The 12,567-nt window shown below is 41.6% G+C and overlaps 1 protein-coding gene across 1 annotated transcript in view; it reads left to right on the top strand.

The window, feature by feature from the left end:
* The window catches only part of LOC119423453 (SH2 domain-containing adapter protein F), a 126,831-nt gene extending 117,751 nt beyond the window's left edge, over window positions 1–9,080 (top strand). The window contains exon 7 of the mRNA XM_037690849.1: window positions 8,719–9,080. Within this exon, the coding sequence (XP_037546777.1) occupies window positions 8,719–8,905 (187 nt within the window). The 3' untranslated portion in view covers window positions 8,906–9,080. The remainder of the gene's footprint in view (window positions 1–8,718) is intronic.
* Window positions 9,081–12,567: the final 3,487 nt, after the last annotated feature.

The following is a 12,567-nucleotide window of genomic DNA, read 5'->3' as shown; positions in this document are numbered from 1 at the left end:
CCGCATATGCCCGCGGTTTTATTCCACATAAACGGTTTGCTCGGGCACAGATAGTGTATCTCCCGAGTGAGAACACACATCTGCAGGTTTGGAGCTAGGTAAACTGAGGGGTTGTCGTCGTGGTACGCAACCATCCTTGGTGTGTCAATTTGAACATGGTTTTCGCCGTGCCAATTGCCAACATTTACGACGTCCCTGAGTCTATATATGCCGTTTGAGGGAATTATCGGTAGGTTGATAATGAACGCCATTTCAAATGTTTTGTGATTGACGTAGATTGGGATTGCGCTACCGAGAGTGTAAGCCAGGTGTGCCTGTGTTTGCGTAACTTTTTCGTGCGTAGCGGAGCTGAGGATGTCGTTCACCATCTGTAGAGAGACTAGATACGGTGGGATCCTACCGGTGGCTAGTGTATCTACCGACGAACTGATATCTCTAAGCATGTCAGCAAAAATCCTATCCATTAGGTGTGCGACAGCGTAATCCGCTTCAACCTTAAGGGCTAACTCATTTACCGCTATTACGAGGGCTTTGATTTCTTGGGTGTGAGTATTCAGCACTAGAACAGTATCCTTTACGGTTTTAGTCACCTGTGTCAATTGTGTTAGTTGAAGGTTCATTTGCGCTCGGATCTTTGGGACCTCGCTCTCTACTTCATACACATGTTGTTTTAGGGACGTTATACTGACAGTGTTGTATGCGGACAACCCTAGGCTGAACAGTGACCCTAGTGACGATGCAGCAAGCAAAAGTCCGCCGATGCCGCGCTTCTGCCTTGTACTTATTCCGCCCAACTCTTGTTGAGTGTAAGTAAATTTATGTAGTTGTTTTAGGATGTGTTGGATCTCTGCTTTAGCACCCTCTAGGGATACTGTGTACCATGGCTTGTTTAACCATTCATTTTTAATGTTAATGTGTTGTTGGACCACGGTTTGGGGGTCGAAGCGGACAAAGACCTTTCGAGTGTATAGGCGGCAATCTGTGATGAGCAGTCCCTGCTGGTCCCGCAGAGCGATGCCCGAGGTGGGTCCAAGGGTTACGATCTCGGCTTGCCCTTCTTGGGTGGCACCCAAGAGGGTGAAGATTACCAGTAGTGGTATCATCATTGTCCTATGGAAACACAAAGAGATAGGTCTTAGCTTCGTAATGGTCAAGGGTAGGTCCTGTGAATTTAAACTATGGTTAAGTTTATTATCCATTAGTTATCTTCTGCTTGGATGACCCTTGTTCCCACGAGGTCAGATTTTGTGAGATCTTTGTCTCCTGAGGAGTTATTGCACGCCTTGTGTGGTTTAACCTGGTTACGGTGTACCCATTTAACAGTTGGCTCTTTTTGGCCTTTACTGATTTTTATCTGGTAGATAATTGGAGACAGTTTGTCGATTATCAGATGGGGTCCAGTCCATCTGGGCATCAGCTTACGGGCGAGAGTTCCGGTCCCGGACTCTCTTCTCCCAGTTTTGGGTGCAAACGTGTAGTACCAGACCCTGTCTCCCACTTGGAGTTCCTCGTGAGAGGCCTTTTGGTCGTAGTACGCTTTGCGTCCTTCAGCTGATTTTTCCAGGTTTTTCTGTGCGAAAGCAAAAGTGTTTTTAAGGTGTCTTTCCAAGTCTTTCATGTATTGTTGTGTAGTGTAGGCTGTTGCCATGGCAGCATCGCCTGGTTGGTACAACAGGTGCAGCGGGAGAGTCATTTGTCGACCCGTCATCATCTCGAAAGGAGCGATGCCAGTCGACGTGTGTGGAGTGGCCCTTATGGCCATGAGGACCAGAGGGAGTTTCACGTCCCAGTCCTTGTGGTTTGCGGCTACGTATTTTTTCAAAATACTCACCACAGTCCTGTTTGCTCTCTCAACCTGGCCTGAAGCCTGTGGGTGGTAGCCAATATGGAAGTTGGCTTTGACGCCTAGCGTCTTCCACAGTTCCTTCATTACTTCACCTGTGAAGTGTGTACCTTGGTCTGAGTTCACCCTAAGGGGAAGTCCAAACCTTGAAAATACATGATTCATTAATAACATAGCAGTGGTTTGTGCTGTGTCATTAGGGGCTGGTAGACATTCTACCCATTTGGTAAACGCGCAGGTTACCGTGAGAAAATATTTATTTCCTCTAGAGGTCTTAGTGAGTGGTCCGACCCAGTCAATCTGGAGGTCCGACAATGGAAATGCAATGCCTCTACTATGCAGTGGTGCTCTGTGAAGTGGTCTGGATGGTTGAAACTGGCCACAGATCAGGCACCCTTTTATGTAGTCCTTGACATCCTTTTTCATTCCAGGCCAATAAGCAATCTGTTTCAATGCTTTCAGCGTGGCATTGTCACCCTTATGTCCTGCGGACGGAAGGTCATGTGCATGGACTAACATCACCCCCCTGTGGTCATGGGGGACCACGAACACAGGTGAGGACGTCCGTCCATGAGCAAAAGTTAGGATGCCCTTAAGTAGTTTTAGCTGTTTGCGCAGCTGAAAGAGGACTTTAAGGTCTGGATTGGAATCCAGCTCGTCTTTCGATGGAGTGTATTTGTCTGGGTCAGTCAGATACAACATCATCGAGTTAATTGCAGGATCCAACTTCTGAAGTTGGATGATGTCTGGGTCAGTCAGCATCGGGCGCACAGAAACTGTGTTATCATCAGGTTTAGCTGCAGCTTGCGCGCGTGTGACTGCCATTACCTCAGTTGTAGCTTGTGACGACTGAGTATTGAGTAGCCAGGAGGGGTCAAAGGACCACGTGGGTCCGTCAACGGCTCCTTCCTTGGCTACACTTGGATGAGAGACGAAACGTTTCTACATTTTTTTTGCTTTGTTTTGTTTTTTGTTTTTTTGAATGTCCAGAGGACCAGATTGAACTTTCTTGGATTCATTCTAAGTTACTAATAACTTTTAAAAATTACTGTAGTAGATGTATATATTCCACAGAGTGACACAGGGCAAGAACTCACAGTGAAATTCAATATGTAAGAGTGTAAATTTTACATTACACAACTTATTAAACAGACTTCTCAGACTGATGAAGCCCTTTGGATGAAGGGTGAAATGTCTCTCAATGAGAAAAAAAAAAAGAAAAGAAACTGTCCAGATGACCTGGCTGAACATTGTTGGTTACCACTTGTGTATGTTGACCTGCGTCAAGAGTGAGTCACTGACAGATGTGGTGGAGAGAATCTGGTGATTTTTCAAAATAAAAGTTTTTTTTTTTTTTGTTTGTTTTTTTCTGTGGGCCCGGTATAAATTAACCCACGGCCCGGTACCGGTCCGCGGTCCGGTGTTTGGGGACCCCTGGCTTAGACTACTGGAGGACAAACTGATCTCATTTCTTAAAATGAATTGTTACAATTGAATAGTTTTCATTTGATATTATTTTTATCTTAACATGTGATTCTTGACCTGCCATTGTGTATCTGTTCCTCCTTCCTGTCCTCTCAAACCCAGCTGGTCGAAGCAGATGGCCACTTGTCCTGAGCCTGGTTCTGCTAAAGGTTTCTTCCTCTTGAGGCAGTTTTTCCTTTCCACAGTTGCCTTCATGCTCGCTTCCTGAGATGACTTCTGTTGTTACTCGACACTATAAGTAAACTGAACTGAACTGAATTGAATTAATGAGCTGCGTTATTAAAGCCAATAACTTGTGTTGTGGCTCCAGTAGTGCTTTGACTGCAGTAGAAGAGACGTGCTGAGAGAATTGTTTCTGTTTGTGCTGTGAAGTTATTTAATCTCACTGACACAGATCTTAATGCTCAGCCAATATAAATACTCTTTACCCCGCTCCACTCTCAGTTCTGGATCCTGAAACTTCTCATAGCCATAAGCAGCAAAGGATTTAGAGGTGCGCTGAGCTGACATCTACAAGGCTGGCTTTAATGGGAGCAGATGCTGAAGTGAGGAAGAGAAGAGCTTAGAAGGAACCGTTAAACCTTGTCATCAACCCCGAGGCACTCACTTGCTACTCACTTTTGTTTAGAGTTTAATTGTTCTCTCTTTTCTGTGCGTACAGACCAAAAACTGACGGAGAAAACACCTGCTTTGGAATAGCAGCACACACTCATCATCCACATGGAATATTTTCTTGATGGCGTCTGCTTTTGTGTCAGCTTTTGGTTGTCACTGAACATGGTGTTTGCGACCTCGACATCAATCACACGAAGCTCAGAGAACGATCTCGTTCTTGGAAATGACAAGTTCCACTACCCTGCAGGCAGAGGTTGCTCTGAGTTCAGCACCCCCTTACACAAACGCCGCTGCTGCTGCCACAGAAAATGAGTGGGAACCTGAGGTGAAGAGCCTCCATGTTTGAGGTCACTGAAAAATGGATGAGGCCATGAGGTGGCGCAAATGTGTGTTGCATTATTGATAAGGACAGACGTCGCTAAGACCTCCAGCCTCTTGTATCCCCTGGCCCCAGTGAAAAATGCCTCATGTCTGTTTTGCTACTCTCATCGCTTTTTCCACCCTCACCTGTCCCACACCTTCATGTTTTCTCTTTTCCTTTTTTAAATGCTTGTGAAATATTTACACCCCCTCAGTTTCTTCAAAGTTTTGTAGTATCTTATTTCTCAACTCAAACATTCATGTGCACATGTTGTTTCCCCACTCTGAGACACTGTCAGAGAATGATGAATTAATAAAACTAACCCAACGCATTTGTCGTTTCGCCACATCACAGATCTAAAGAAACTAAAACATCTATTAATAACAGTACCACAAACAGCACATTATACGCCTGTCGACAAACTATTATACAGTAATCTATAGCAATATAACAAAGACTTTTGTATAAACATTTACCTTGATTTGTAACCTTAAACTTAGAGCTGAGGTGATGTAAAAATTATGCAGCATACCGTGTAGTGGTGGTACAATTTTGTTTCAAGATTTGCTCAATTGAACAGATCAGAAGTTTTGGGCGGAACAAACAACCACCTTGTTTTAACCGTGGAGCCGGATGATGAAACGTGAACGTGGCCTGTTCTTTAATAGTGTTAATACAGTTTTTCAGCACTAAAGGTTTCAGCACAAAAAAAGAAACTGTCCAAATGATCTGACTGAAAAATGTTGGATTGTATACCTGGATTATTGAGCATGGACTTAGTTGTTACAATTTTTATACTTTTAAACATGGGGTATTTTTCATTCAAGACGCACTTAATTATCCTGATGCATGCTCAATAATCCAGGTTAAAAAAAAAATCTAAAACAAAAAGTTAAATCTGGTCCTCTGGACATTCGAAAAAACAAAACAAAGCAAAACAACAAAATACACGTAATTATATATATTTTTTTTTATTTCAACTTAAAAAATTACAGCTTTGAGAAATTTAACGGTACCCCTTTACAGTAAAGCTCCCCTTATACTGTAGATGGGTAATAAATAGATTATAGATATGTTATTAATTCCTCTATAAATAATTTATAAATCATTAATAACTTTATTAAGCGTTAATTAAGGATGACAGAGAAACAAAACAGACCAGTTTGTTGCCAAATAGTGAGCCAAATTTGTTCAACTATATATTTCATCTAGAGTTGTTATATTAAACATTTCAGACTAAGTTACTACCTTGTAAACACAATATGCATTTGTAAACCTATTTTTGAGGATGTAATATTAGTTGTAGATACTTATAATGCAGTGGTAAAGTACATTATTGTATGCTAAGAACCAGAACTCTGGTCTAGTGATGATGCATGTGTGTATAAAGTTGTGTTAAATTGTCTCGAGCTGATCAGATGTTATGGCCCAGACAAGACAAAGTTGAGGGACAGACCGAGACACAGCATAACACATTAGCTTTTCAGCAGCCATATTAAAATGGTTACAAAAAATGTTTTTAACACATTTCTGTATCGATCACCCAGAATGGAGTAGAAAGTTCAGTAGAATTTTCAACACATTTCAATTTGTTCACTTACAAAATAGAAAAAAAAAAACCTGTCAAACAACATAGGATGCTCGGCAGTGCTTCAAAAGGCAGCACAATGGATCAGTGGTTAGCACTGTTGCCTCACAGCAAGAAGGTCCTGGGTTCAATCCCTGGTTAGACCTGGGGTCTTTCTGTGTGGAGTTTGCATGTTCTTCTCGTGCATGCGTGGGTTTTCTCCGGGTACTCCGGTTTCCTCCCACAGACCAAAAACATGCATGTTAGGCTGCCTTGAGGCCCAGGCCTCCCTTGCAGAAGAGATCTGTGATCTCAGTGGGATTTACCTGGTTAAATAAAGGTTAATAAATACATAAAAGGTCACCGCTTCTGCTAAGGGTCATTATCGTTTTGGCTGATGGCGCTGCTTTTTCTGATGCTGCGGATTCATAACACAACGAGCGTCATTCACAAAGCAATCCAATATGTTGAAGGTGGAGATAAGCTGTCAGGCTGCTCCCACTATGAGAGCTATTCGGTTCAAATCAAAGTCATAAACCTCAATAAGCACGACAGCAGACCTCCCCAGTGAGATTTATCCTGATTACACAAATAAGAGGGTCCATAAACACAGGGATATGATAACACCACAAAGGCCTGTCAACTTCAGCACAGCCCCATATTCAGTTTATCAACAACACTGCTGTGTCTCAGCCTTGTCCTTGTTTCTGCCTCTGCAGAGCTGCAACATGATAAGGAGCTCTGAGCACCGGCTGCATGAGAAAAAAATGATGCTATTGATGTTTTTGTCTTTTTTTAACTGTAGTTCTATGTAACCTTATGCCCTCATCCCAGCATTCCTTCATCAAACACACTTTGCAAGGAATATTTTTTTTTGTCTTTTTATAGTTTAAATAATCTTTGATGGCACTACTTGCACAATAATCAAGCTGGAGAGAGGTGCAGCTGTCCTGCCCTCGTCAAATCGTGACGAACTTCTTAATGGCACGTTCAGATAAGGGAGCCAGAGGCGCCGTAATGGAGCAGTCTGATAGTTTTGTTTACTCCGGTTTTATAGCTCGTGGCACTCTAACTCATCTTATCTACAAGATCCATAAAAAAAAAGCTTTTTAGCTTTGAAATAGTTGCACTGTTTATCATCAATTTCCATATAAAGTGCATGAGAGTTCATGTATTCTCGACTATCTCTAAATTACCAATCGCAGTATTCTTAAATGCAGCGTCTCGTTTGCTTGAATCTTTAATAATGTATTCTTACTGTTGATGGATGTCCCTAAGTTGAACCCAATGAATTGTTTTTATCTCTTTTTCTTCCTAATTTCTTTTTGTGCATGAGGGAGAGAACACAACCGCCGGCTTTAATTGTGCAATTACATGATGACTAAAGACAAGACTTACATTTAAGATGCCTAAAGCCGGCTTCTTGCTCTTGTTTATCACAGATAACAGACTACATCCTGCTGCTGTTATTTACCACAGGCAAATATAGACTAGTGGGAAATGTATAGATCTTGTATGTCAATATCAAATATACGAACTAATGCCATCTATTGGAAAAAATAAATATTGGCAGTCTTGGCTGTTTTGTTTTGCTGGAGAAAAATATTCTCTTTTTTTTTAATTCTATTGATGAAATGAATAATGCCCCCATAAACACAGCACCTCACATATACTTACTAGAGGTGTAAAGATGACCTGATTGGTACTACGCATTCAAATGCATGCACAATGTGAGAGCATCATTAGAGCAGCCATATTGTATGTAGATAGATGTATGTAGAAATAGATTCCTCTTGTAAATGAGTCCTTGTGGCTCAATGAGACTAACCTGTATAAATAAATGTTGAATGATAAGATGCATCAGTTTTTAGTCTTTGCAGCAAAAACATTCAATCCTTTTTATTATTAGATGAAAGTTTACAACACTGAAATGTAAACTGACTGTATTTGTAAAAGATGGCAATGATGTCTTGATTTTATTTTCCATTTTAGTGTTAATCCAGACGGTACATACCAGTTAGCTGAAAACAATCATTGCACATTATCATGCGATCATCCAATAATTTCTGTCAATGTGTTTGAACCTAAAGCAATCGTAACGTGTTAGAAACAAAACCTGACCACTGAATGGGCTATTATGATCATGTGTCTCCTAAAGACAAATTAATCTAAGTGTATTTTTACATGACATAGTATCCATCTGCTTCCTTACAGCCGTTGCATCACTTATCAGCTAAAAATAAATAAAATGTGCATTTGTATTTGAAAGGAGGAGATTACCGGCAAGTTGTAAAATGTATCGATCGAAAGCTCCTTGCACACGGGGAGCTTTTAATTTGCCACGCGTTTATTGCTGTAGCTTAAGTGATTTATCCTGAGGGTTCATTAGGCTCATCCTTATGCACTGCATGGGGAAACCTTGCACCTTAAGCAGCCTGCTTTTTAGTCTGCCCCCCTGGTGACTCCAAACTTATCAGAGGTAATCCAGCTTTCAGAGCACTGGTATGAACTGGAGAGGGCTGCTAAATAGGGAATAATAGAGGAAGAGGTTTTTAATGGAGAGTTGATCTGTAGAGGATCCTCTATATCGTAGCTTTTTACATGCCTGGGCTTTTTTAAGCTGCAGTAGCAGGTTTGTTGCACACTTAGAGGCAACTACTTTGTCTGACAATTCTCTTTAGACTCAAATATCTTGTGATAAACATGGAATAAACATTTGCGATGCCCAGATTAGTTGTGTTTAGCAGAAGATAAAACATAACATGATCATCGCAGTCTGCAGTGTACCTGTCAAACATCAGCTTCTCAATTTTGTTTTGAATTAACTGAGCATTTCTCTGTGTGCAGGAGCAGCCAGGGCTTCATGCATATGAAGCTGTCTCGAACGAAGGAGAACAAGTACATCCTGGGTCAGAACAGCTGCCCTTTTGACAGCGTGCCTGAGATCATCCACTTCTACTCCAGCCGCAAGCTGCCCATCAAGGGGGCCGAACACATGTCCTTGCTCTACCCTGTAGCCATCAGGACACTATAGTGCTCCAGGTCATGTGCAGGTGTCTATCCCTACAGAACTTTCTGGGTCACCTGGTGGCCCTACACTTCATGTTCCTCTGAGCAGAACCCCCATCATGGGAACAGCAACAGTGGCAACTGAAACCACTGGTCCTGGCCCACCTCGTCGGCCAACAGATTCTAAACCTGTTTTGAAGGCCTCTTTATACTGTCTCATATAAACAGACTTTTTTTTTTCGTTTGTTGTATGTTATTTTATTTATGATGAACAGCCATTTGTTACATCAGAGACTGACCTGATGAGCATCATTTCAGTAACTGTTGACCCATAACATCACAAAGAACAAGAAAGGTACAACATATCATTGTTCACTGGAATCAGCCTTAAATCATAAACTATTGTACCTTTTTTTTTTCAATAAGTCTACCCCTTCACAACAGTTTAAGCCTTTCATTTGGATTGGCACGTTGACACAGTAATTATATTTCAAAGGGGGCTTGATGATTGTAAGGGAAGCAGCATTTACGATGCATGTTGAGAGGTATTGTCCACATGGGCCCCATACGGCGGCCAGGGTATTAAATAAACCAACCAAGTTTGAATGGTGCGTCCCCAGCTGTGTGTAAACGACAGGCCTGTGAGCGGAGCAGACTGATCTCTCTATGTTGTCACAGAGCATGTTGTCCACTATCCATCATGGAGTGGGTGCATCACACTGGTGACAGTGTAAGTACCACAGTGGTGAGACAAGCAGGAAAAGCATGATGGATGGGTCAACCCATCTGACACAGTACAATTGGCTGAAGCAGAAGTCCAGAGCCTGTCCAAATGGACCAAATTACCCCCACTACCCCGTGTGGAATGGCTTTGCATTGGGAGAATGAAATATGCCTGCATTGTCTACCTCAGAAAATCAATTTCATTCCCCTATCTGCAGATCAATAGGTACAATGGGATTGCAGACATCGATCTGCGAGCCCCGCAACATTCCCTACTCCCTTAAAATTGTGTCATTGCTTTTAGGAATATGTTTATGTATATATATATATATATATATATATATATATATATAGGTGATCAGAATAATAAAAAATACCTTTTTTTCAGATCAGCAATTGTATGTATAGTCACTGTTAATACTATGTGATGTCAGTAACAGATGTTTGCTTAATGCCTTATAATGCATGGGTCTAATCAGTCCGCTAGATCAGCTAATTTCCAATTCTGCTTCTGATGATTGTTCTGTGACTGTTATTTATTCTGGGGTAATTATTACTGATGTTCTACTTCATTGTGGTTGGCCCATCAGCCCACTTCGCCCTCGCTGATCCGTGTTGATTGTGTTTTTTGGGGACTTTTGCCTCAGCCACATCGGATGTGATGGCTTTGCATTTTAGTTGTTTGCTGTTTTGTTACATGCACGTCTGCCTCCGTGGTTCGACTCTTAAGACATGGGTCTGCTGCTGCTTCTGAGCGACAAGCTTCTCCTCTCCTTCCCATGCATTGATCCCAGTGCAGCCTGTCCGAACCGGATCAGCACCTACTTCAACCTGTCATGCTTCCACTTTGCATTAAAGCCTCCATGAGTGTGAATGTGAGCGTGTCTTAACTATCTGAATGCTTATGTGTGCACAGACACTTAAAGTTCCAGTGTTTTAACCCTGCTGGTACCTACTGACAACTTGTGCTCAATCTTTTTGGGTTTTCAACCTTTTTTTTTTTTTTTTTTTTTGCCTTTCTAGCAAATTCTAGGAAGCCTTTTCCTTTTTTTAATGCTTTTCCTGCTGTTTATTTTGTCCAAACAGTCCAATTTTTTACACCTAGTAACAGAAAGATGTAGCTGATTCTCTAAAAGTATCATAAACTCAGTCTTCTAGGACAGTGTAATGCATGTCTTATGATTTGTGAAACTCAGCGTTTTAACGAGCAAGTAAATTGACACAAGCAATCTGAAAGTGACGTTAGCAAGCATGGCCGCCGCATTTAAAAAGTCCAACCCATATATTGATCGCCGCTGCTGTATGCTGCGCTACACAACGCTAAATGCAGTCACTGAAGGCTGAATGATCGAAGGGCATGCCTCTGGAAGGTACAAAAATAAAACTCCAGCAGGAGGAGAGGTAATCGGCAGATGGTTAGCGGTGGAGTGAGCGAACAGGCAGACTGTGCTGTCATCAGATCAGATTGTCGTGAGGACATATTTTAGTGCTTTGAGGAGTAGTAAGTTGTCAAACTGGACCTGTTTTCTCTTGATAGAAAAATATCCTAAGATAGGATGTACATTGTAGAAGAACTAGATGCATCTTCTATGCTTTATGTTGCAAATGGTCACTGTTCAGTAGAGGCTCGCTATTTATTTCCTGCTGCTGATGAGTCGACTAAAGGAAAGAGCCTGTGAATGATGGCAGCGCTGCCGAGAGAGAGGCCTTAGCTTTGTGAGAAACTAGAGATGTTAGAGGGGAGAAAGGGGGAGACGGAGGGAAGTGTGCTCTGATGAGAGGGAGGAATTTACTGTAGTCAGCAGACGCTCTTGACATCCTTGTATTTCTATTATGAAAATCTGAAACAGCCCTTCTACTCCTTGAGAAGTGTCTTAAAGCCAGTGTGTGTGTTTCCACACACAGTCCAGGCTGGGTGAGTGATCGCGCATGTGTAGGTGTGTGTGTGTGTGTGTGTGTGTGTGTGTGTGTGTGTGTGTGTGTGAGAGAGCGAGAGCTCTGGTGTAAAATTTGCATTGCCCTTTGACTCGCCCCGAGTGTATCCTGTTTATTGCTTTACTGTGGTAAAGTGGCATGTATGAGTTTTCTTTGTGTACCTTTTCGTGCCACGTATGTATGCACTACTGTATGACATCTCTGTAAAGTCCCTCATGGCCAAATGTATATACTGAATGTATTGTACGGGGACATAGAGGCATCATGGTGCAAAATAAATAAAGTTGGGTTTTATGAGCTTCACCTGTGGTTGAACGTTTTATTATTTATTTATTGTCCCTGTTGATTCGACAGAATTCCAAAAAACAAAGCAAACATTGTTTAGAAGGTGAACAGCCCGCTTTCTGTATCTCAACCATCATCAGTTACCATGGTGAAGCCCTTCAGTCTGTAGGGAAGAGGAACCATTGTTGGAGTCAAGGACAGAACACTGGAGCTATTATCAAGCCAATACTTCAGCTCTGGTTGTTTCCTATTGATTCACTTTGCAGCTCTGTGCTGTCCTGTAAGAAAAAAAAAAAAAAAAAATGTATATATATAAACAAATACATACATACAGGTCCTTCTCAAAAAATTAGCATATTGTGATAAAGGTCATTATTTTCCATAATGTAATGATAAAAATTAAACTTTCATATATTTCAGATTCATTGCACACCAACTGAAATATTTCAGGTCTTTAATTGTTTTAATACTGATGATTATGGCATACAGCTCATGAAAACCCAAAATGCCTGTCCCAAATAATTAGCATATTATGAAAAGGTTCTATAAACAAGCTATTAACCTAACCATCTGAATCAACGACGTAACTCTAAACACCTGCAAAAGATTCCTGAGGCTTTTAAAAACTCCCAGCCTTGTTCATTACTCAAAACCGCAATCATGGGTAAGACTGCCGACCTGACTGCTGTCCAGAAGGCCATCATTGACACCCTCAAGCAAGAGGGTAAGACACAGAAAGAAATT

This window comes from Nematolebias whitei, chromosome 2, assembly GCF_014905685.2.
Source record: "Nematolebias whitei isolate Nwh7 chromosome 2, NemWhi1, whole genome shotgun sequence".
In the NCBI taxonomy this organism is placed as follows: domain Eukaryota; kingdom Metazoa; phylum Chordata; class Actinopteri; order Cyprinodontiformes; family Rivulidae; genus Nematolebias; species Nematolebias whitei.
Note: the sequence above shows the minus strand (reverse complement) of the source record. Positions and strands in the feature narration are given on the sequence as shown.